The 25,930-nt window shown below is 43.8% G+C and overlaps 1 protein-coding gene across 4 annotated transcripts in view; it reads left to right on the top strand.

The window, feature by feature from the left end:
- Arfip1 (ADP ribosylation factor interacting protein 1) overlaps positions 1-22,533 on the top strand; it is a 60,624-nt gene extending 38,091 nt beyond the window's left edge. For all 4 annotated transcript variants that reach the window (XM_026786220.1, XM_005344161.2, XM_013349027.2 and 1 more), the window contains 3 exons: positions 1,851-2,008; positions 5,108-5,282; positions 20,757-22,533. In XM_026786220.1, the coding sequence (XP_026642021.1) occupies positions 1,851-2,008; positions 5,108-5,282; positions 20,757-20,912 (489 nt within the window). In that variant the 3' untranslated portion in view covers positions 20,913-22,533. The remainder of the gene's footprint in view (positions 1-1,850; positions 2,009-5,107; positions 5,283-20,756) is intronic.
- The last annotated feature ends 3,397 nt before the right edge of the window (positions 22,534-25,930 follow it).

The following is a 25,930-nucleotide window of genomic DNA, read 5'->3' as shown; positions in this document are numbered from 1 at the left end:
GTGTGTGTGTGTGTGTGTGTGTATTTGTGTTTGTGAGTTCGTGTTCCTAAATCCATAACTACAACCTGCTCTGCCTGTCTAATGTTATTGTATGTATAATTTGGGGGCGGACCGTTTGGTTTGGATACCTTACTGGGTGCTTTCCCCTGGGGAAGGCTGTTCCTCCTTCTCTTGGTATTACTCAGTTGCCTGTAGCTCTCGCTCCACGTTCTCCACCACAACTGTGTCCTCATCCCACACCCTCTCCATGCCTGTTGGTGTTGTCCCATGCTCTGTTAAACCGTAAGAAGGGCTCCTTTGTTTTTATTAGCCATTATGTTTATATTAATGTAGTTTGGGGTTTTATTTGTTTTTCTGAGACAAGGTTTCTCTTTGGAGCCCTGGCTGTCCTAGATGTAGACTGGACTCAAATTCATAGAGAGCCGACTTCCTCTCCTCCCAAGAGCTGGGATTGAAGGTGTGCACCATCATGCCTGGTTGTCAAGATAATTTTTATTTTATAGTATTCTTCCTCTTCTTTGCTGACTTTTTTTCTTCCATTTTGGCTTTTACCTTTTAATGGATGCCAGAGAAAATAAATACAGTCAATTATATTTTAACACTTTCTAGAGGTTAAAGTGTTGTATCCTTTTATATGCAGTAACATTTATTTGTACTTCATACATGATTTAGTTTGTAGAAAATATCATAAGCATCCCACTACCCCGCCTTTCATTACAGAGGTGCTCCTGTGACGGTAGCGTGATTTATTGCCATCCCACTGATTGACAAAACTTTTGTTTTTGAGACAGCGAGGGTCTTGCCCTATAATATCTCCAATTGTCTTGAACTTGAAAGTCTTCTATTGTTCAGACACTTGAGTTTTGAGAGCACATGTGCAGTATTCTTTTTACATGTGCCTGCATTTGCCATCAGCCCACAGTGTAGAAGACCGAGTCTGGAATAAAGTATATGAACCTGTTTTAAATGGAAGATGTTTTTTAGCATAATGTAATTTTACTCTCCTAATACTTAGTGAATTATTAAATAATTTATCAACTGGAAATGTAATTATAAAACTGTAGACCTATATTAAATTTTCATCTCCTAGTTAACTTTATATTCCTTTTTTTATAGCCCAAATTAAAGTGTTTTATAACAGAATGGAGAATTCAAGTAAAACAGGATTACTTTATTTGGTCAGATGTGCTCTTGAATAATCCACTCGAACTGGGAAGCTCAGATTGCCGCACGTGAAGAGAGCTGTTTGGAGTGCTGGCTGAGCTGAAGTGTGGTTCACTAGAGCGAGCTGAAGATGGTGTTGAGTGGATCTCCCTCAGCTGTGCCCAGATAGGACCCGCGCTGAAAGACAGGCACCTGGCTCCCAAGTTTACAAAGAAATGTGTCTTGTCTGTACTTATACTTTGAGGAAATTCAATCAAAACACACAAAAGAATGCAATCTATTTTATGTCTGAAAGTTTTGACTAGCTATTACCTAATTTGGTCCTGGCAGTTCTAACTTCTCTGATTAATAAGCTGCTGTGTTTTCCTGAACAGCTGTGCTTATAGTGTAATAGAAACAAAATGTAGACACAAAAATATCCTTTATAGTGCAAAATAATTTAGCTTTTAAAATTATTTAGATTTAGCTGTGTGTCTGGGCTAATGATAATTTCTGTTTACCAAACTTTTAGTAATTATGTAGCTAGCTATAATTTAGATTCTTATAAATGTAAAGATTAGCGGAATAAGTAAAGCTTCTGTTAATAGATCCTGAGTCAGACATTTTCACATTGGTGATATGTGTGCGATTTCAAAGTCACAGCACGGACTTCTTAGTGGGTGGTTAAGATGTCGTCTCTGTTTTAGGAAGAATTTGGCTATAATGCAGATACCCAGAAGCTGCTGGCTAAAAACGGAGAGACTCTTCTTGGGGCCATTAATTTTTTCATTGCTAGTGTGAACACGCTGGTGAATAAAACCATTGAAGATACACTCCTGACTGTAAAGCAGTATGAGAACGCCAGGTGGGTATCGACTTTCTCCATGTGGTCCATGTGCAGATGATTTGTGCTTAGTTAAAGGTTTTGGTTGCAGACAAAAGAAACGTAGTGTCCCATATGGGAAGATAAAGGGTGATGGCTTTTCTCCACCTGCACCAGGAAGGCTTTTCAGTGTGGACCTGTTCTCCACAGTCCTGGAAGGCTGGGTGCCCGCCCTTCCAGAAACGCTGCTGGGGAGTTTTGCTTTGATTCCACCTACAAATGAGTGTCAAAGTTAAAGAGTGCAAGGTCAACATTGTAACTTTGCTTATATTTCAGTGAATCTCAGTTTTTAGAAAGTGCAGCCAAGGTTTGACGGGTGATGTCACACCCCACTAGTCTAAGTTTGGCTCTGCTGTTTTGTCTGTGTGCTTGCTTCAGCTCCTCTTTTCTAATACTGAGCTTTCTAAAAGTTTTAATTATTTCCCAACGTCATATAATACATACGTGTATGAAATTTTGTGTTAATTGTTGTTCCCAGTCATGGATAAAAATGGGAACACAAAGCCGGGCGGTGGTGGCGCACGCCTTTAATCCCAGCACTCGGGAGGCAGAGGCAGGTGGATCTCTGTGAGTTCGAGGCCAGCCTGGACTACAAGAGCTAGTTCCAGGACAGGAACCAAAAGCTACGGAGAAACCCTGTCTCGAAAAACCAAAAAAAAAAAAAAAATGGAAACACAAAAAAATGCAATACACCAGGCAATGGTGACACATGCCTTTAATTTAATCCCAGCACTTGGGAGGCAGAGGCAGGTGGATCTCTGTGAGTTTGAGGCCAGCCTGGTCTACAAGAGCTAGTTCCAATGAAGACATGATAACAAGTATCATGTCTTTATTCTAGTTCTGGGACTCATCGCTTACTGCCCACAGTCTGGGCTGGCCCGTTTTGATGTCTGTCTGTCTTCACGTCCACCGTCTTTATTCTAGTTCTGGGACTCATCGCTTACTGCCCACAGTCTGGGCTGGCCCGTTTTCTCATCTGCTGCAGTCCATGCTCCCTTCTTACCCTTAGACTCAGCTTTCTACCCTGAGCAATGGGATTGGTCAGATCACAGTTCTGAGCTTTTTACTACTTGTTTGTGCTGGCTTATATCTGAACTGTTTATCAGGGACCACGGAGCTACCTGCTGTCTTGACTGAACTTTTTCCATTATTGTGTACTAATTTTTGATTCTAATACACGCAATTAATTCACAAATATCTCCCTGTGCCCTCACTGTTCTCTTCTTGGGACGTTCTACCAATTTCACCAACCTAGTAAGCTTTTACATCCTTCAAATTCTAATTATGCTGTTTTTGTTCTCAGAAGTGTTTTCTCGGATTTCTAATCAATCCCCTTGTCTGTAATAATGATTTGCATTGTGCCGTTTCTGTTTTAGTTGGGTACCAGCTTCTTGGATAAACTCATCAGCCTACCTGAAACCCAGCAGGGCTGACTTGAGAACTGTTGCATGGGTCAGTGTATTAGTGAATGAACAAATGATCCTCACTGGCCCAGAAAGATCTCGGTTGTTAAATTTAGTACAAGTTAAAAATAAACTGGGTTTAAACCCTGGGCATAATGCATGTGCCTTTAATCCCAGCACCTGGGAGGCAGAGACAGACAGATATCTGACTTCCAGGACAGCCTGGTTTATGGAATTGAGTTTCAGGATAACCAGTGCTATCCAGAGAAATCCTTTCTAGAGAAAAATTAAAAACAAAGCAAAAACAAACAAACAAACAAACTGGGCTTGGGCTGGGTATGGTAGCACATGCCTTTAATCCTAACATTTAAGAGGCAGAGCCTGGGAAGATTTAATCTTCCCCTATCAATACCCAAAGCTGATATTCTGTTTAAACTACCCCTTGTACACTTTCTTCCTGTACATACAATTATCTAATGTATCATACTTGTATATATATATATATATATATATATATATATATAGTACATTAATTTATTTTCCCCAAGAGTTCAAGGCCAACCTGGACTACATAGTAAGTTCCCAGACAGCCAGAGCTATACAGTGAGACTCTGTCTCAAAACCCAAAAATAAATAAATATTCATTCTTGGACTGGAAGATGTGAATCACTCTGTTGATTCTGGTTTTTTTTTTTTTTCTTTTCTTTTTAACTAAATTAGAAGTCACTTGCTTCTTTTCCATTGAGTACTGAGTACTGCAGGCAGCTGGACAAGTCCCTGTCCCCATACAGTACTGCTCTTCCCTGGGGTGCTGGCAGCTGCTGAGGTCATGGTGTGAGGCTGGTGGGGTAAAGCTCCTCACGGAACCAGGCCACAGTGCTCTGTCTACACGCCACTGTGACAGACATCTGTCTAGCGTTGCGCTTTCACGTGTGCCCGCTAAACCCTGAAATGTGGCCTGTGTGGATTAGAGTGTGAGGTGCTGACGTGTCCAGCCCCAGATGTAAAGTAGCTCATTAGCAATTGTCTGCATGCATTCCTGGTTGCAGCAATAGTGTTTCCTGCATGCAGGGTAAAATAAATGAATATTATTATTTACATAGAGCTGTTAGAACATCTTAAAGTGTGCGTACGACGTGCCTCAGTAACCCTCAGTGTAACTCCGCTTCCTATTCTGCTGGGGCCATCTGAACTTGGCTGGTCTCACCCACTCGGTCTCATCGGTATTAACCAGTTTGCAATAAGGATAGATAACTACTTTTGAACTTGGTTTGACATCTGTTGGGGTAACTTTTTTAAATTTAAGTGGTTGCTAAATGTTGAAAATTTTGTCGATGAGATTATAAGCAGCTCCTCACCTACCCATGTGCTCCTTGTGAGTCCACGCATTGTGTGCTCACACATGTGCCATGCATGCACTTTACAGCGCTGGAGAGCGAAGCCAGGGTCTCACACGCTCTAAAGAAGCACTCAGTACTGAGGTCCACCGCCCCTTTTGGACATTAATAGCTCTTTATTTTTAGAGAGGTAATGATTTCAAATACATCAAGTATAGACTGTGTGTGTGTCTTCCGTATTTACATATTACTGTTCATATGAGGCCGAGCGCTGTTTTCTAGCCCATCTCCAGACTGTCTCAGTGTTTTCTGGCCTGCATCATAGCTTTTCTTCTTTTCAGGATTGAATATGATGCGTATCGCACTGATTTGGAAGAACTGAATCTTGGACCACGTGATGCAAGCACTCTACCAAAAATTGAGCAGTCACAGCATCTGTTCCAAATACACAAGGAAAAATACGATAAAATGCGTAGTGATGTTTCTGTCAAATTGAAATTTCTTGAAGAAAATAAGGTAAATTCTTTGCTTTCTGTGGATTTTTTAAAAATCACTTAAAATATCAATAGAAAGTATTTGTTTCTAATAACTTTTCATGACAGTTGCTTGAAGGAATTTTGTTTAAATCAGTTTGAGTTTATAGGTACACGAAACATAGACTTAACCTTTCTATTATGAAAATCATCAACTCTACTGTCTTGTGCTAACGTAAATAACAACTGGGAGTCAGAAAATGCTTGTGTTAAACTCTGACCTTGAGATCGATGTTGGTAGCAAGTACTTGAAGTTGTTAATAAGTCATTAATAAAGGCGCATTTACCAGGCTTAGTGGCCCGTGCCTCGAAGCCTAGCGTTAGGAGACAGAGGCTGGTGCTGGTTTTGTTGTGTGCTTGTTTTCCTTGGGTGCTCGGGATCGAATCCAAGCTCTCAATGTGATGGGTGCATGATCTACTACCTAGCTGTCCTCAGCCCTTGAGTTTCCTGTGTGTGCAGGATCAGTTCCTGTGTGGAGACCATAGCTGAACATGAGAGAGCCGGTAACAAGCACAGTGCAGTAGGTGTGTGAGCCCTGAGTGTGAGTTTCGCGTGCAGCAGTTCCTTTCCTTGTGCTGTCTGCAGCCGTACTTGCTTCCGGGTGCCCTCTTAAAGTTGGTGTGACATCAGTGTGTTACTGTAGTGTGTACCAGAGATAGCTGCTCTCTAAAGTGAGGAGGCGGCTGTGGCTCACAGTTGCCGAGGTTTTGGTAAGAAGGTAGTGGATCCCAGCACTGTTCACGCTGTGGCAGCCAGCGTGACCCTCCTTCCTTAATAGGCCCCACCACTGCTTTGGTTCTCTCTCCTTCCTTTAGTTGTGGTAGGTTTGGTTTGTTCTGCTTTGTTGTTGTTTTGAGACAAGGGCTCACTGTGTAGCCCTGGATGTCCTGGAACTTGCTATATCGACCAGGCTGGCTTGGAACTCATGAGATCAGCCTGCCTCGTGCATAGGCCACCACACCCAGCTGTTGGCTTTATTTTTGAGACAGAGTTTTGGTATATAGAAAAGTGCTGGCCTTGTATTCACGATCAGCTCTGAGCCTGAGTTATCAGCTAAGCAGGCTTGTGCCCCATACCTGGCTTTAGGCCCCACTTAAAGATTCTACTGCCTCCCAATAGTTCCGTGGGCTGGCAGCCAATCTTTTAACACATGGTCCTCTGGGGACATGAGGATTTAAGTTGTCACAATTATTTCTCTTTACTTCTCCCAGAAAACTAATATTTATATTCTCCCTCATGATACCAAAGGGCTATGCTAAATTACTCTCTTCTTGTTGCCTGTAATATTTCCTTAGAAACTCACAGTGGCCATAAAACCCGCAGATAATATATTTCTTAGGGATCTACCAAGTCTAGAAATGTCATTCCATCTTTGAAGAAACTGCGGGTAAAAATACTCACCTGGAAACAACGCAGTGGCAGGAAAAGAGGCCTAAGTAGATCTTCAGACAGACTGCCCAGTGTGATAGCACGGCCCTCGTCAGCTCAGGCCCGTAAGAGCTTAATATAATAACTTAAAAGATGGCGGAGGATCAGAGGAAGATAGACTGGACATTGGGTCTATCTTGAAGTAACATAGTGAGTTAGTTTCGAAATGTGGACTTTTCTTCTTAAAAAATCAGTTCTGAGTCAGAGATTGGAGTGACAGTAGTTGTTTGTACTCAGTGGTTTGCAGAAAACAGGAACATTTTTGGGCATGCTTTCTTTGTTCCTTCCTATGTGTCAGGCAGGTCCTCTGCCACTGAACTCTCTCCCTAGTCCTGGAATTTTTCTTTTCTTGTGTATGTGTGGTATGTGTGTGTGTGGTGTGTGTGTGTGTGTGTGGTGTGTGTGTGTTGTGTGTGTGTTGTGTGTGGTGTGTGTGTGTGGTGTGTGTGTGTGGTGTGTGTTGTGTGTGTTTGTGTGTGTTTGTGTTGTGTGTGTGTGTGTGTGTGTGTGTTGAAACTGAGTTTCTCTGTGTACTCCTGGCTGTCCTGGAACTAGCTCTGGAGGGCTGGCCTCAAACTCAGACCCATCTCCCATCTGCCTATATCTCCCAAGTGAGTGCTGGGAAGAATTTCTTTTCTAATACTAAAATATCATTTCTCTTCCAATGCATTACCACCTTACTTCATGTATGGATTATGAATTTAATTTTTCGGAGAAAAATTCAAGGCCAAGTAAAATGGTTGGGCAAAAGAAAGCGCATGGAGACTGAGAAGACCTAACGGAGGCGACACGCAGTGTGCTCTGCTGCTGTGCTGTGTGCCTGGGACTGGGCACACACTTGGCAGTAGCGGGAAGCGCAGCACTTGTGAAATTTAGGATTTGGAAAAGCTAGAGAACTAAACATCCCTTGCTTACCACACATACCCTCAAGGGCAATGCCACTTTGTGGGGTTCTTTATTTATTTTTTCCTACAGTAGTGGGATCCAAACCCAGTGTCTTGCTGCTAAACCACAGTCTCTGCTTTCAGCGCAGACCTCTGGATTTAAAATGATGGTTATGCCAGAGTTTAAGGAATGTGTTTACCATGACCTAGTATGTACTAGCAACAAAGGAATCCTCAGACTTTGTTCTTGACAATGACCTTGACCTTTTGATTCTCCTGCCTTTACCTCTGAGTGTCAGATATTAGGCAGTGGCACTAGCTGGTTTTGTTTGGTGCTGGAGAGTGAACCCAGGGCTGTACATTGTGGGCCAGCATTCTACAAGTACATTCCTAGAGTGTTCTTGTCAAAAACAAAAGAGCAAGGGGAAGGGAGGGATGGAGAGAGTGGAAGGGAGGGAGGGAGGGAGAACTTTGGCGTGTGCTTTAAGGTATCCATGTCACTGATTCGCTGTACAGGTTTTCTACAACTGGACTGTGAGTACCTGGTATAGTCACTCATGTAGTCAAGTGAGACTAAGAAAGGAGATGAAGAATCTTGCTTTTTTCTAATAAATGAATGAGTTAGATTCCTGAGTACATAGACAGCTAGTGTGTGGTGGCGAGCCCAGAAGGAGCTGTCGTGGTGCTCAGCGATGATACACCTTCACTTGGCTTCTGAGAAACCCCTTCTCTGTAGCTCATTTCATCATGTACTTCGTGATTTTGTATTGCTGTTATTCTTTGCTTTTCACTGAAAAACATCAAGTATTTGCTATTCAAGTGGCCTTACAGATGCTGATGTCACCCAGTAAACGAGAATTGAATATATTTGCTCCCCTGAGGCCATATAGTCTCGTGTCAGAAGATGACTTAGTCTATAAGTGTGTGTGTAACTACGTGTGCATGTACATATATACATTTATGTGTTGATATCTGTGTGTGTGTGTACATACACATTTAAACTACGTGTGCATGTACATATATACGTTTATGTGTTGATATCTGTGTGTATGTGTACATACACATTTAAATCTAGTTTCCCTGTAGGACAGACTGCAGTGTTTGTCTGTCTTAGTCTGCCTTTTTTACATAACCTAATGATTTCTGGTTTCTCATTAAACATCTCATTTTTTTCACAGCTGAGTAGAATTCCATTGACTATAGGTACCACGTTTTCTTTATCTAGTCGTCTGCTGATGGGCACTAGGTACTTCTGTTTGTAGCCATGGCGAAGGCTGGAGCAATGGATGTGGGGACACAGATACCTCTGCAGTAAGGGCTGGTGTCCCAGAGCCTCCCAAGAGTCTGTGCTCCCTCCAGGAAGGACGTTTTCATTCTGGAGGGTGGAGCTGAGCAACACTCATCCCGCCCCTTTTGGGGTCTCACATTCCTGTGGCCCTTCTTCCACAAGATTTCCTGAGCTGTTTGGTTATCTTCTTCTTGGAGTCTCTGTAATAGCTGCAGCCCCTCACAAAAGCTGACAGCAGCAGTAATTTATAGACATAGACATCAATGTTTACAAGAGGTGATGGAACCCTCACGACTTGAAACCAGGACTGCTGATGGAAGGAGGAAGGGGCGTGGCCTGTGGCAGCGTTATTTGTGACGTGAAATGATAAACATCATCAGGCTGGACCTGTTGGCGCACACCTTTAATCCCCGTACTCGGGAGGCAGAGCAGGCAGATCTCTGTGAGTTCGAGGCCAGCCTGGTCTACAGAATGAGTTCCAAGACAGCCAGGAGTGTTACTCAGAGAAGCCCTGTCTTGAAACAAAACAAAACAAAACAAACGAACAGAAGAGAGAAAGGGAGGGAGATTGATCACCAGTAAAGGTCTAGCTGAATAAACCATTTTGTTCAAATATTAGAGTATTTTACAACTCTAAGAAACAAAGAAGGAGTCTATTGATGGAAAGACCCCAGAACATTCTTGAGTTCAGTATAAGTAGCTTTGTATTTGGTACCTTCAGAGTCTCCCTGTGCAGCTCAAACTGGTCTCATGGTCATGATCATGCTTCTGGATTATAGGTGTATAACACTGTACCAGGCTGGTACCAAGACTTAGTAAGAAACAAAGAAAGAATACATAATCATGTTTTATTTATTTGCATAAAGGAAAATGGAAATGTTAATAAAATCAATTACTTAGGGGAATATAGCTGTAAACAGGAGTGAAAGTGATAAATATTAAATTGGGAAGGGGCAGGCATTGAGACAGGCTTCCTCTGTATAGCCCTGACTGTCCTGGAATTCACCCTGTAGACCAGGCTGGCCTCAAATTCAGAGATCCACCTGTTTTTGTCTCCCAAGTGCTGGGATTAAAGGTCTATGGCACAATGCCCAGCCATATTAAAATTTTTGATGCATATAAATGTTCTACCTAAGCCAGAAAGAGCTGTAATCTCAGTCGCTCAAGAGGCCAGAATAGGAGGATCCTGAGTTCTAGACCAACATGGACAGTATTGTGAGATGAGGAGATTCCACCTAAAAAGCCACAGAAGCAAAAACCAGTCTTCAGTAGGTGAGGATGCTTGCCACCAAACCTAAGGACCTCAGTTTCGTCCTAGAGGGGAATTTGCTGCAGGTTGTCCTTGGCCGTGTGAGCCAGTGCATCTGTGTGCGCACACAGTCGATGTTTAAAACCAATGTACTTTTAAGGAGAAAGGAAAAATATGCACAGTTAGAAGATCTTTTAAATAAGTCCCAAAATAGAGTTCTATTTCCCAGTAGCCTGAGCCCGTAATTCCCTGCTTTGCTGTCAAACCTGATGATCAGTTCTTTGCTAAGAATAGCGAGCTGACGCAAGCACACGCGTGACCTCAGTCATTCTTAAAAATGTAGGAACCACGTGAAGAAAGCTCTGCACATGTGGCGGTGTTTCCTGTCCGTGGTTAAATACCTTCCACATTGTCCCATTAGTGGTTAAATGCCTTCCACATTGCTGTTTTTTCTTCTAAACCCAAGCGGTTGGGGATGGGATCGGTGTTTGTGGTTGTGACATTGCCTCCTTTTCCCTTCAGAAACGAGACAAAGATGGACTATACACCATTAACAAAATGAGCTGTTGAATTGTGTGTTGATTCTGAAGTTAGAATTATCCAGCTTGCCGGGCGATGGTGGCGCACGCCTTTAATCCCAGCACTCGGGAGGCAGAGGCAGGTGGATCTCTGTGAGTTCGAGACCAGCCTGGTCTACAGAGCTAGTTCCAGGACAGGCTCCAAAAACCACAGAGAAACCCTGTCTCGAAAAACCAAAAAAAAAAAAAAAAAAAAAAAAAAGAATTATCCAGCTCTCACTTCCCCAACATTTAGAGCCCTTGGTGGCAAATGAGTAGGGATAACCGCAGGCTGTGTCTCAGGCAGGCACACCAGGCACACCAGTTCTGTCTGCCAGTTGTGCTCAGGTTTTCAATAAAGTGATGTTTCCCAAGGATATATTTTTGTCTGATTGGTTTGGGAGTTGGGAATTTGGGGTTTGGTTTTTTGAGACTGTCTCACTGGCTAGCCTTGAACTCAGGTGAGTGACCTTGAGTGTCTGACCCTCCTGTCTCCACCCTGACCCCTGACGTGCTAGTCAGCACAGACACGTCTGTCTCCTTATCCTTCTTGGTTAGAACTGGCCGACTTTTATGTGGGGTGGGGTTTGGAACTTCTCGTTTTTGTTGCGTATTCGCCACGCACTGCGGCCCCCCATCTGCGCTCTATGCACTAGACCTCAGTTCGCAAGCTTCGGGCAAGGGGCTGGAGGTTGAGAACACAGACGCAGAGACAGACCAACACACAGACCTTTAAACACTGATACCAAAAAGCCCATCTTTATTAGCACCATGCAGGCTTAAATACACTGCAGTGAATGGCCAACAGGTGAAAATCCCATCCTCTGATCCTCTAACTAGGCACAGCTTCTAGTAACTTTAATTAGAAAGTTCTAGGAGGGAAGAGCAGCTGAAGGCCAGGACTCATTAGTCCGTCCCAACAGATATGTGTGAGAAAGAGAAACAGTTTCGGCCTTCCATTTCAAAAAGGATTCACTTACAAAAGTGTAAGCTTCTTACCGTGGTGCTGCACCGTGCCTGCTCTATGAGTGGCTGTGTCATGAGCTCCTCGGCTCCACATTGCACAGCTGCTGCCAGCCTTGAACATCTCCCAAGTGGACTTTCCAGGTTTTGTGATTTGTGTTGTAGTTAAGTGGTCAGTGTGGGAGCTGCGTGGATCCACAGTGAGCCACGGTGTCTCGGTGCCGTGGTGGGGTGGTGGGGCTGGTGTGACACCACCGTCTCTCGGGTTGGTTTCTCTGATGAAGAGTTCAGAGTGGACGCTCATCAGCTTTCCTCCGTGTAAGCTTTCCGGGGTCTTACTGTGACTAGGCGTGTTGACATCTCATGTTGGCAATGCGCTCCTGTGGTGATTCATGTGCTCGTCATGTGTGTCCGAAAAGTCATTTGGTAATGAGGGTGATTTTTAAATAATTCTTAACTTAAAAAACTTCCTGGTTTTCTGTCCAATTAAACTTAAAATCCTGGGGTGGAGAGAAGGTTCAGTGGTTAAAGGGCACTGCTGTGTTTCCAGAGGACCTGAGTTCACTTCCCAGCAACCTCACGGTGGCTCACAGCCATCTGTAATGGGATCTGGTGCCCTCTTCTGTCATGCAGGCAGACATGCAGACAGAGCACGTGTATGCGTGCATGCGCACAAAATCCTGATTTTTTTCTCTTTTTGTGAAACTGAACTGTGACCCAGTGCCTTAAACATGCTATGAAAGTACTCTGCCAATGAATTTTGCCCCCAGCCTTTCTTCCTTAATAAGCTAAGAATATTACTGCTTGCAGTTTTTTTTTTTAAGAATTTAAATTTTGGAACTGGAGAGATAGCTCTGGGATTAAAATCACTGGCTTGTCTTTTAGAGGACTAGGGTTCAATTCCCAGCACCCACATGGCAGCTCACAGCTGTCTGTGACTCCTGTTCCAGGGGATGCAACACCCTCACACAGGCATATATGCAGGCAAAACACAAATGTACATAAAACACAAATTATTTTAAAAAAATAAAAATTAATTGTATTTTTAAAAGTATAAATTTCACTAAAATATTTAAGTAAATGAAATCAGAATTTTGTAATATGTTTAAGACTTCAGATTCATAAATTTACCTAAAAGTTAGTTTTCCACGATGTTCTATTCAGGAAAACTGTTTTGTGAATATAATGGTGACTGTTTCATTTGGCTCTACATTGGCCTAGTGTCCAAGGCTTGCCGCACCCTGGGTGACTTTCTGTTTGCACTGACCCCATTTTGTCACTAGCTCAGTGAAGTTAACTTCCCTTAGCACCTGCCTGTACCCCCAGCTCTTAGTTTCTCCTGAAGGGACAGAACTCACTCTGAGCATGAGGTCAAGAATGGCGTAAGGAGGAGAGGGATCTCTACTCTGTTTCCTGGCTCGTTTGTGGGACTTTCTGCTGCAGTCTCTCTCTGGAACTCTGCGTATGTCCGTGCTCTCAAGCCTGTGTTGCCGACTCCTCTGGCAGGTTGCTGCGAACTCTCCCAAACTACGCAGCTTCACTTTCTGTAGAGCTTGCCCGTTTCCTCCCCCCATGGCTGCTGCTTTTCATTTGCCCTCCAAGAAACCCTCCTTGGATGAAGTTGTCAGTCAGTAGACGCTGGTCTGGGAGTAGTCTGTAACAAAGGACACTTGCTAGCAAAGGATTTTGTATGTTATATTTCTGTCTATGTCATCTGCAATTTCAATGTTTCAGAGTGTTCCCCACTCTAGAGGCAGTGGAGCCTGGGAGAGTGAACCGGTAAGTGGGGTGAACTGGAGTCTCGTTCAATCTCAGACCATTTAGAGCATCTGACAGTTTATACTCTGAGGGTTAAGAGGAGTCGCAAAGGCAGGCCACAGTTGGTGGATAAGCCACAAGGGCAGAAACACGTTCCATAAACATGGCACATAAACAAGTAACCGCAGCCAGCTGTGATGCAGCTTCACACCTGACGTAAACCCTTCCTAGCCACTACACCTTGCAGGAGCACGGAAGCAGAATCCAGGAACAACCCTGTGTCTTTGTAATACTGAGGTCACAAGCACTGCACTCAGAAAGGTCCTCGCGCGTTCCATTCTTGGTCTGTGTTAGGGCAAGAGAGGTTTAGCGACTGGCCTGAAGTCTGGAGCCAAACTAGAATTCAGACCTCTCTTAGAGGCTTCAGAGCCTGCTTTTTTATTTAAGCACAATGTTACAGAGCTGCTCAAGGTACAGCTCTTAAAAGAATAGTGAGAGACAGAATCTGTGATCACACCTAAACAGAGAGCAGTCAGTGGGGGGAGACAGAATCTGTGTGTGATCACACCTAAACAGAGAGCAGTGTGTGTGTCGGGGGGGACAGAATCTGTGTGATCACACCTAAACAGAGAGCAGTGGGGGGGGGACAGAATCTATGTGTGATCACACCTAAAAACAGAGAGCAGTTGGGGGGGGACAGAATCTATGTGTGATCACACCTAAACAGAGAGTAGTGGGGTGGGGGACAGAATCTGTGATCATACCTAAACAGAGAGCAGTGTGTGGGGGACAGAATCTGTGTGATCACACCTAAGCAGAGAGCAGTGGGGGGGGACAGAATCTGTGATCACACCTAAGCAGAGAGCAGCCGGTTGGGGGGACAGAATCTGTGTGTGATCACACCTAATCAGAAAGGGAGTTGGGGAGGCTGAGGGAGGGCACTCAGTGCGAGTCAGCATAGAAGGCTGCAGACATTCTCTCCTGAGGAGAGGAAAGCTCTGCACTCAGGGTTTGTCTGTTGAGATGTGTTCTGGCTGTGTAGTCGAGGCTGGCTTCAGAAGGATGAGCTCTTGAGATGCTCTGCCACAGCCAGAGAACCTGAGGCTGCAGATGCTCACCCAGCACTCAGAAGAGTGTGTGTGTGTGCGCGCGCGCGCGCGTGTGCGTGTGCACGCGCACTGGAGTCAAACAGTCTTCAGAATGTGCCCTTGTAGACTCAAGTCCCTTCCTTGCAGCACTGCCCTGCCGCCATCCCAGACTTTCATCACTTACTTCAGCTGCTCTCTTCCCCTGGCGCTGCCGTGGTGCTGCCTCATGGCCGCCCACCACGTCTTAGGGTCTTTCACTCTGGCATTCTGCTCATCTGAATGCTGACTCTCATCCTGATGAGTGAGAAAATTGAGATCTTTTCTGCCACACTTGATCATATTGTCTCCTTGCTCTCACTCCTTTCCCAGTGTCCCGTGTCTTGATAATTTTTCTCCTCTGCCCGCTGTTGCTTTAGCCTGAAGGGCATATGAAGTAATGATGTGCTATTTCAGGGACCTAGTGGAGGGCCAACTAGTAGTTGGACATCCTCTTCTGATGTCTCCCTGGAAAGATCAGTCACAGACAAGGAAGACACAAAGTATCAGTTTTTGCTGTGGGACAATGGTCTTGTACCCTGTAAAGGTTTGTCAGTTGTTCTAGTTTAATAAAATGCTGATTGGCCAGTAGCCAGGCAGGAAGTATCAGCAGGGTGACCAGACCAGGAGAATTCTGGGAAGAGGAAAGGTTCAGTCTGTAGTCGTCACCCAGACACAGAGGAAGTAAGATGAGAATGCCTCACTGATAAAAAGGTACCAAGCCGTGTGGCTAACACAGACAAGAATTATGGTCTAATGTAAGAATTAGTTAATAAGAAGCCTGAGCTAATAGGCCAACCAGTTTGTAATTCGTGTAGCCCTCTGTGTGTTTCTTTGGGACTGAAAGGCTGTGGGACCTGGTGGGACAGAAAGCTCTGTCAAAGTAGTCCTTTTCCCTAGACCCATTAGAAGAGTAATTACTGTGAAGTGCCTCATATGTGACTGTATTTATTAAGATTAATAACTTATTTTAACAAATGGTGACCAACGTGGGGTGCCAATCTGTTGTAAGAGCCCGCTTGTTCGTTCCCGGCTGCTCAGCCCCAAAATAACCACACAGAAACTATTAATTAAATCACTGCTTGGCCCATTAGCTCTAGCTTCTTATCAGTTAGCTCTTACATCTTAATTTAACCCATTTCTATTAATCTGTGTATTGCCACATGGCTGTGGCTTACCAGCAAGGTTCCATCCAGCGTCTGTCTCCAATGGGGCTATGTGGCTCCTCTTGACTCCACGTTCTTTCTCCCAGCATTCAGTTTAGTTTTCCCTGCCTAGCTCTGTTCTACCCTGTGCAGGCCCAAAACAGCTTCTTTATTCATTCACCAATAAAAGCAGTACATATACAGAAGGACCTCCCACACCAAGTTTTGAAATAGAGGTGTGGAGAAAGAAGTTAATTCTTGGTGTCCTAGTAGTTGGTCATCCTCTTGCAGGATGACCTGCTGCACCCTTTCTGTATGTTCAGCTCATCTATTGCTCCAGGATCTGGGTGTATTTAAAGTAGTCCTTTTCCCTAGACCCATTAGAAGAGTAATTACTGTGAAGTGCCTCATATATGACTGTATTTATTAAGATTAATAACTTATTTTAACTGGGTGATACCTATTGTTAGACTAATTCTCTGAATGAGAAGGGGTGTGTAGGGCTGGAGGCATAAATCATAGGCTGAGCAGCTGCCTCGTGGGCATGAGGCCTGTGTTCTCACAGCCTTGCTGTCTCTGGGGCAGTGCTCACCTGCAGGACTTCAGTAACCTCATGTGCTCGTCCCCTGCTTCACAGGTGGAAGAAGGTGTCCACTTGGCATCATCTCTGAGCATGCTCCCTAAGAAAGCCGCTTCGCTCTGCTCTGCCTCGGGAGTCGCTGTTGGTGGTTGTCTTGTCTTGGACAATTGAAGCATTGTGTGGTGTGTGTGGGTCACTGGGCAGCTGGTGCTGTGACTGCTCCTTGTAGATCGGAGCTGGTTTGTTCCCTGGCGGATCTTCATGAAAGGTCTTTGTAATTGAGCACACAGTGATTTAGTGTATTTCATTTTAAACTGCTTTCTTTCTGATGTTAGGTTTTAAAAGTTTGTCAGATTTATCAGCTCACTTTTGTCTGTAGTAGTTATCCTCTTTGTTCTTGTTCTAAGTCTCTGCTTTTGTTGTCTTATCATTTTAACCACTAAGTTTCTAAACATAGTAGTTCAGGAAATTTTTGCTCTGCTTTATAGATACAGAAAAACTTACGAAAGCTTAATGTTGAGGTAGTAGTAGTTTAGGGACGCACAGGCTGTGGGCTCCATCCCTAGCAGTGCGCACACACACACACAAACACACATACAAATGTACATACATGCACAGGTACATACGCATGCAGGTATGATATTGTATTATTCTTATAATTTTAGAAACTTATCCTTTATGCTAGATCCTTGCTCCAGTTTCAGTGCTTCTCTAGAGCATGTTCTGCCACCAGTGTTAGTTTCAAAATCTTGCCTATAGGTTTTCTGAAATGCTTATTGTCTTGTGAGTGCTGGCAGGCTGCACTAGGTGAAAGAGCATGCAGCCGTCCAGGGGTGCGGCATTTCCAAGTTCCTCACTCTCCAGTCTGTCTTCAGGAGGTCTAGCCTTAGGCATTTCTTGACTTTATAAGCTAAGATGTTTTTGTTTTTTTCTTTCATTTTCTTTTCTTTGAAGATTCTTCAAGGGGCTGGTGACGTGGCCCAGTGGTAGAGCATTTGCCTCAAAACCTGTAAGACCCTGGGTTCAATCCTCTGTTCATCCCCCCACAAGAAACAGGTTTTGTAAAATAATACTTCTGTGTGGTGTTATAATTTGTTGTATGATTATAATGCAATCATTACAAGGCCAGCATTGATGTGGGATTTCCCTCAGTATGCTGTGATTACCATTGATTAATAAAGAAAACTGCTTTGGACCTATAGCAGGGCAGAACTTAGTTAGGCATGGAAAGCTAGGCTGAATGCTGGGAGAAAGAAGGGCAGAGTCAGAGAGAAGCCATAGCCCCGCAGGAGACAGATGCCAAAACTTTAGCCGGTAAGCCACAGCCACATGGCAATACACAGATTAATAGAAATGGGTTAAATTAATTTGTAAGAGTTAGTCATTAAGAAGCTAGAGCTAATAGGTCAAGCAGTTATTTAATTAATACAGTTTCTGTGTGGTTATTTCGGTTTTGGGCAGCAGGAACCAACAAGCAGAACAAGCAGCCTCTCCTCCTACACAGCATCCCATGTGCATACCGTCTCCTGGTAGCTGCTTGGACCAGAGTGCTCTGGGTATCAGATTCTCTTATATTTCAGAATATTTACACACACACCTACACACACACACACACACAGAGAGAGAGAGAGAGAGAGAGAGAGAGAGAGAGAGAGAGAGAGAGAGAGAGAGAGATAGGAGTCACTGTGGTGAAAGAACCCGGTTGTAAACATAGAATTTACTCCAGTTTCATATATGCCTTTATACATTTCCATGTACTGCTTTTAAGTGGCCCTGCATTTGGATCACGCATGAGGTCCCGCGTGGGACTTTCCACTGGTGTCATAGTCAGCACTTAAAACATGGATTGTGCCCCGGGCAGTGGTGGTGCACGCCTTTAATCCCAGCACTTGGGAGGCAGAGGCAGGTGGATCTCTGAGTTCGAGATCAGCCTAGTCTACAAGAGCTAGTTCCAGGACAGGCTCCAAAACCACAGGAAACCCTGTCTTGAAAAAAAAAACATGGATTTTTGCGGTATTTGAGATTTCTTTTTTCAAATTGGGATGTTCAGCCTGCAATAAAAATTTTTAAAGTTATTTTAAAATTGTTTAGCGACTGCTTTTCTAATTCTACTTGATTACTGTTTTTACTTGATAATGGTTTTTCTTTATGTGTACGGGGAGTGCTGAGCATGCTTACATGCATGCAGAGGTCTGAGGAAGATCTCAGGGATGCTTCTGTGTGCCCTCCACCTTATTCCTTTAAGACAAGGTCTCTCCCCTGCAGGATTGGGTTATAGGTGTGTATTCAACCGTGCCCTGCTTTCTCTTCTTTTCTCTCTTTCTTTTCCTTTTTTAATATAGGTGCTAAGGTTTTGAACACTTACCTTCGTGCTTGCCCAGCAAGTATTCTTCCTGCTGAGCGATCATCACAGCCCAGAGTCTCTTTATTTAATAACCAAAGTCCTCCATGAGGTACCAATCCCTGCAGTGCTAGTCCGTCATACCATAGTGCGGATAGCTAACGAAGCAAAATGCAAGCCATCCTGGTTCTAAATCAGTAAATGTGTTGAGATTTGACTTTGATTTACTAATTTTTGAGTGGATAAATGAGTTAATGTTCTTATTTAAATTTATGTTTTTTAAGGCATTACTACCAGAACTGAACACGTGTGTAATTACAATGCTCCGTGTTGGCAGGAAGAGCTGACCTGGTTCAGCACACGAGGCAGTTAAAACTGCCAGAGGAAGAGCAGTCTGTGGTGCGGACCTGAGTGGAAGTTTGCGCTTTATTTACATTTGGGAGGCATTTTGTGCTGCTTTCCCATCGCAGCTTCAAAGCCTTGCACTGTTGTCTGCTGTCTTCCACAGGGACAGCCCAGAGTGCTTGCTTTAGATGGTGTTACACATCCACCTCCTCGATTGTGGAGGCTGCTTTTGTGGCTCTGGGTATCACATTGCTTTGTTGTGAAAACACAAGTAAAGTTCGGTCCTAAAGTGCACCTTTCTGTGGCTGTGTGGGTTCAGTTTCACTGAGGGACGGGAGGTGTTTTAGGCACAACAGATGCCCAGTCAGAGCCTGTGAGCTGCCATCTCTTCTCCAGTGTCTGCCTGTGTTCCGGTGTCGCCTCCTCCAAGGCTAGGGAAAGAAGCTGTCGTTAGGACACAGTGGCTTCCATGGAAATCTGCAGGTGTGCTCCCTTTCCCTGGTGCCCTGGTGCCGCGCTCTGCAGGTTCAGCACATGGATTGATTCCATGTTCTTCCTGTATTCTCTTTCACTGGAAATTATTAGGGGTTAAATTTCAAGTCAAGAAACACTTGTGGCCCAAATAACATTAAAGTGACCAGTTAAAGAAACTGGACTTTCACAGTCAAATTACATCAGCCCGTTATCGCTATATAATTCAATTCAAATTCCATCAGCCTGATATCGCTATATAATTCAGTTCACAATAGAAATGCAAAAGCATAGGCCAAGTAGTGCTTTCGGTAGTGCAGCAAGGTGGAGAGCTACTCTGAGCCCTTGGTGGTCGCGGGTGAGGCAGCCCTAGGAAGAGCCTGCATGTTTCCCTTCCGGTTTCTTCATAGAACACAGGGTTCCTGCAACTCGTGCATGTTGCATGTATCAGTCACTCATTTCTTTCTGTTGAACATTACTCCTTTTTATGGGAATACCCCAATTCATCTCATTCCTATTGGTTGATTGAGTTTTTTTGACTTTGGAGCTATCACAAGTGAATCAACCCGACTCTAATTCTAGCCCAGCCTGGCCCTGAGTGTCGGTGTGAGTCTTCTGTGTGCACCTAGGTTTTCATTCCCTCACGTAAATACCTAGGCGTGGATTAGCTGGATTACAGGTTGATCGTATGTTTAACTGTTGAGAGACTGATGAACGTCTCCGCTTCACAGACGCAGACTGGAGAAGTTTAGTCACTTTCATCTTTACCAGTGGGGTGACGGTGTGGGACTAATGTAGATATTCCTGGTAGCAGGATATGGGGCATTTTTCATGAGCTCATGTAGCCTTGTATTCCTTGGTAAAATATCTATTCAATCTTTTGCCTATTGAATGTGGGGGTGTTAACATCTCACTGAATTCTTTATATGTTCTGTAATTAAGCTCTTTTCGTGTTTACCTTTCATCTTCATAAAAGGGATAGGTGTGTGTGTATGTGTGTGTGTCTGTATGTGTGTGTATGTACGTATGTATCTATGTATGTGTCTGTGTGTATGTGTGTCTGTATGTGTGTCTGTGTATGTGTGTATGTGTCTGTATGTACATGTGTGTCTGTATGTATGTGCCTGTGTGTCTATGTGTGTGTGTCTGTGTGTGTATGTGTGTCTGTGTGTATGTGTGTGTATGTACGTATGTGTATGTATGTGTCTGTGTGTCTGTGTGTCTGTGTGTGTATGTGTGTGTGTGTGTGTATGTGTGGTAAGTCTCACTGTGTGGTCTGCTGCCTTGCTCTAACGCTTGCCTGTCGCCCCGCCCTGTCCACAGGTGAAGGTATTGCGCAATCAGCTGGTCCTTTTCCACAGTGCTGTTGCTGCCTACTTTGCGGGGAATCAGAAGCAGCTCGAACTGACCCTTAAGCAGTTCCACGTCAAGTTGAAAACCCCTGGAGTGGACGCCCCGTCCTGGCTTGAAGAGCAGTAAACTCACCCGGAAAGGAGCGAGCAGGGTGTTGTTAAACAGCTGATAGCCTAGGCAGAATGGAGTGGTGTTGGGGAGCGGTGAGGGAACACCATTGCAGTGACTCTTGCACGGATAGCTTTTATTTTCCCCTTTTCATACCCTAACAATTGAGCTGTTAAATCCGAACAGAAGGTAGGTGATTTTTATGTAAACGTGATTACATAATTTCTATAATTCTAAACACAATAATTTTCCTTTTTGAGAAATCCTTTTTGTATTGTGAAGGTTGGTGGCTATTTCTATAATTTGAAATATTTAATATAGATTTGCACTGATAAGATAAAAATTCAAGGCTTTTGGTCCTAGAAACGAGGACCAGCTATAATTTTTCAAAGGAGGTTTACATGATTTGTATCAAAGTCAGATATTTTATATATGAATATATCCAACATCTTTGAGAAGTTCATGTTTGTGTATTAAAGAAAGAAAGCTATTTTGCAGAGTAAGTTATATGGCGTCCTGCAGCGTCCACAGAAGGGATCGCTCTAATGAATGATTGATTGGCTCATAGATTGTGGTAGACACCTTTTAAAAATTGATCTGCACCACTGTAACTTGGTTAGGTGTTTTTAAAGACCTGGGAATCACACTGTCATAATTTCTATGACGTGTTTTAACTTAGGAATTTGACACTTGTGTCAGCAATTTTGATTTATTATGAAACCTACTTAAGGGAGGTGGATTTTTTTTATTTTGTTTTCTACATGTGGACATAGGAATGGAAACTCGTAGTGGTTTCTAGAGTAGTGATTTGTAGATTAGAAAGCTAGTTTGGGGTAAATTCCGTTTTGATAGAAGAGAATTTCCAGACCATGTTCCTTGACTTCCATGTATGACTACCAGTTAAGCCTTAAATCACAGATACGTGCCTTCTCAGACGCAGTAATCTTGTCCAACCTTGTACAGAAACCATGGAGAAACCCTACAGAGAGCGTGTGATGTGTCTGTTCTTTGGAGAGGAGCACAGTAGTGCTGGGATTCTTGGTCCTCATGAAACCACACTTGGGGTGTGGTTGGTGAAACCAACTTTGGAGTCTTTTGTTTCTCTTAACTCCTTTTGAAGAATGGGGCTGAGGGGAGTTTTTCCCACCTGGGTAATGAAGAGATTGTGTGGAGGCCATAGGAGGGGAGGCCAGCACTGTTTTATGGTGCAGTCGGCCTGTCTGCTGTGGGGGCTTCCTCGGCGAAGTAATCTTGTTTAAATGTAAAGTTCCTTTGATTTTGTCGTACATATAACTGAGTATTTGGAGAGCTATCACTTTATCTATTCATTTCTATTGTGTTGAAATGAAGTACTTAAAATGACTGTTATACGTGACCTTTGTAGCCTGTCCAATGTGTTGTCCATGTCCAGATGCCTCTTCGCTGGTATTTTATTAATATGTCTATTTGGAGTGCTTAATACAGTGTAATGTGATTGTAAGTCATGGACCTATTTTAAATCATTCCCTCCTGTATATTTGTACTCTGAAAGAGCCTTATTTTATTCTTCAAGCAGAGTAGCTACTTGTGATGGTTATTCACACTCTCCAGAGCGTGCCTCTGGCGTGAATTTTGTATTCTTATTAAAGTTTCTGCTGCATTATCTTATTGCCCTGATCTCATAAATTTTAAATAGAAGTAACTATTTGGATCTTCAAAGAGAAATGGTGCTTCTTTTACTTAATTTGTTACGGTCTATGAGTCATTCTTTCTTCTCAATCTGCATCTCTCTGAGCTGAACATGTCCAGTCTCACCACAGTTCAACAGCTGTAGCAAAAAAAAAAAAAAAAAAAAAAAAAAAAACCATCATGGGTTAATGATTTTTTTTTTTCAGAAAATGTAAAAATAATGGTGATTTCTGAGTAGTGGGCACATGTGCAAAAGAAGTAAGTGTAGCCTAGGACCTGTTTCTAGAGGAGAACACAGGCCCTCGGGGTGCGTACACACTTTAAAAATGGTTCTGTGTGGCTGGTTCGCCTTCCAGGGGAAATGTGTCCACTTCTGCCTCTGGGAGCACATGTGGTAACCGAGCATGTTTTTTAAGCAGGGTGTAGAAAGCCAAGTGATCTTGAATCAGCAGGAGTCACTTTGCGGTGTTACAGTTGGAAGAGGAGCTGCTGTCTAGAAACAGATAAAGGATAAACAAGATCTGGTGCATGGTACCTCGGGACAGTGAGGGATGGCTTTTCTCACATTAAAATAGAAATATTCATGGAAAACATACACTGAAGGAAACGGTTTGCCAAACTCTGCTGCAGGCTAGCTAGCCAATGAGCTCTGCCCGATTCTTGTCTCTGCTTCCCGTCTCAGGCTGAGTGCTGAGGTTGCCAGTGCACGTTGTCCTGGGCCTGTGCCGCCGTCCAGCCCCTGTTCTCTTAAATAGAATCTAAGAGGGACCTCAGACCTACAGAAGCAGTGTGGCTAAGATCGTGAGGTTCCCTTCCATCCCCCATGGGCAAACCATATTGATAGCACCTTGTACAGCTGTCTGTCTTTTCTTCCTCCCTCCCTCTCTTCTCTCCTGCCTTCTTTTTGTAACAAAACTAACATTTATTCATGACAAAAATTCCATCAAATTTCTTACTGAAAATCTGTAGATGAACTTATAGTAATGTCGAATCTAGCACTTTATGTTTTACATCGTACATAATAAAAGATGGTGTCTTTAGCAATGCTATTCTACATCAGCACAAGTCAGTATATACAGTGCGCCACTGCCAAGAACGAGATAAAGGCCACACTGAGAGCAAATGAAGAAGTAAAACATTATCTGCTCCAGACGCACCATTGTCTGCCTAGGAAATCCCACAGAAAGCACCAGAACCCTCCTGAGCAAGATAAGGAGTTCTGCTGTCTTGCAGGATACCGTGTTTTCCGTCTCATACATCACCCATGACATTAGGGGTTTCTGAACTATCTCCCATAGTGCTGCAAAAATCTGGACACGTAAAATATAAAAGTAAAAATTTAAAAATCTGGGCACGTATACTGAAAACTGCTAAATTGTTGGGAGAGAATGAACGAGCTCTAAGTAGAGAGATACGGTAGTGGTTTAAAGTCAGCAGTGATAGACCATCCTGCTGAGTTTCTTTAACTGTTTCTGCTCTCCAACTTCCTCACCCTCCCACTGGAGATGGATGAGCCCAAGCCAAGGCAGATAAAATAGGGATACAAATCAGCCATTTATTGATGAATCGTGACATGGAATTTAAAACGGTTCTTTGGTATTACGGTTTTTCAGTTTGTTGAAGATGGGTACAGGTTGGCGTGATGAGATGGCTCTGCCTGCTCATTTTTAGCGGAAGAGAGTCGAATATCCAGCGCTGCAGGGTAGCAGCATCATTTTCATTTTCTAATCGCTCACGCCAAGAATACAGCTTTGTATAGGCATGCGGTACAAAATGGCTGGAGTATGTTTAGGGACATTTCAGAAACTGTGGGAGGTTCTGTCCTAATAATCTCAAGCCAAAATCCACCTAATGCTGCTTTGTATGAAACTAAACAGAAGTTTCATTTTATTTATTATTTTTACTTTGTGGAGTTTGGGGGTGGGGCTCACGAGGTCCTCCCTGACCTTGAACTTGCTGTATAGTCTAGGATGGCTTTGATACCCCTGCTTCTGCTTCTCCAGTGGAGGGATTGTCGGCAGGCCCAGCATCAGACAGCATTTAAATGGTTTGTTTTAGATTTAGTTATTTAGTGATATGGGTGTTTTGCCTACATGTGTGTATGTACACTGTGTGTGTGCCTGGTGGCCCCAGAGTCCAGGAAAGGGCATGCCCTCCCAGGCACCAGAGTCAGGAATGGTGCTGGGAACCAAACCTCAGGGTGAGCAGCAAGTCCATTTTCACCGCGGAGCTGCCTCTCACAACAGCTGTTCTGAAAGGCAGACTTTCTAACCCAGTGCAGCCTAGGGCAGAGGAGAGGGCTCACCTGGGAAAGGTGCGTGCCGCCACACCGATGCGTCGGTTTCAACGTTGCTGCTCAGGTGGTGGAAGGAGACCATTGCAAGTTGTTCTTGGCTTCCACACACAGGCCTGCCCAGGTGTGTACAAACATAGGGAGGGAGGGAGGGATGGAGGGACGGAGGGACGGAGGGAGGGAGGCTGGAGAGATAGCAGGTAAGAGTACTTGCTGCTCTGCCAGAAAACCTAAATTTGGTTCCCAGCACCCATGTCGGGAACTTGTAAACTGCCTATGATGCTATTTTTAGGGGATCCAACCCCCTTTTTTGGCCTTCAAGGACACCTACATAAATGTAACATACTCTGATACCTTCAAAAATAAAATATAAATAATTGATTGCTCTTTTTAAAATTACACATTTTTATGTTGACCTAGGGTTTTCCGGGTGCGAATAAGCTGCTTTTTGATCAAAGAGCCGGTTAATTTCGCATTAGCTCAGAAGTTTTCCAGGGCACTCCTAACTAGTGTTAGAATGTTCCGGGAGATGTTATTAAACAGAAAACGCAAACAACTTTCACTAAATTCTGTTCTCACTTGAAGGTTTCCTGCTCCGCAGGTTTTCTTGAACAAATGGTTCTTCATGATGAACTGTCAGGTGGTCCTCCCAGATGTCCCAGAAGCCAAGGCTGCTCGTCAGGGTTATGTACAATCAGGAAGAGCACGGTCTCTTACCCTGCCGATAGACCGGATGTGGAAAGAGGAGGCGAAACTAGGCCCAGTTCGAGCCCTAACACCGTAGCTCTCAATTCACCGATTGCTGTCAGAGCCAGGAATTGGGATGACAGATGGGAAACTGTCCAGGGAAACTACAAGCACCTCAAATTTCTAGTTGGCCCCAAACATGCTTCTCAGGAAACAGTCTTCTGTTAAAGACTTAAGCTTAAACCCATTCAAACGACCTTTCTACAGCTGTGGTTCAGCCAGGAATTAACGAGTCACAAGAAAGGTCTAAGAGGAGTTAGATACCATTTAGGGGTCTGCAGAGATGCTGTCAGGAAAGCGCTCTGTGCACGCGTGAGGTCCTGGGTTC

This window comes from Microtus ochrogaster, chromosome 1 (assembly GCF_000317375.1).
Source record: "Microtus ochrogaster isolate Prairie Vole_2 chromosome 1, MicOch1.0, whole genome shotgun sequence".
Lineage (NCBI taxonomy): Eukaryota > Metazoa > Chordata > Mammalia > Rodentia > Cricetidae > Microtus > Microtus ochrogaster.
The sequence above is the reverse complement of the archived record's forward strand: the minus strand, read 5'-3'. Positions and strand labels throughout refer to the sequence as shown.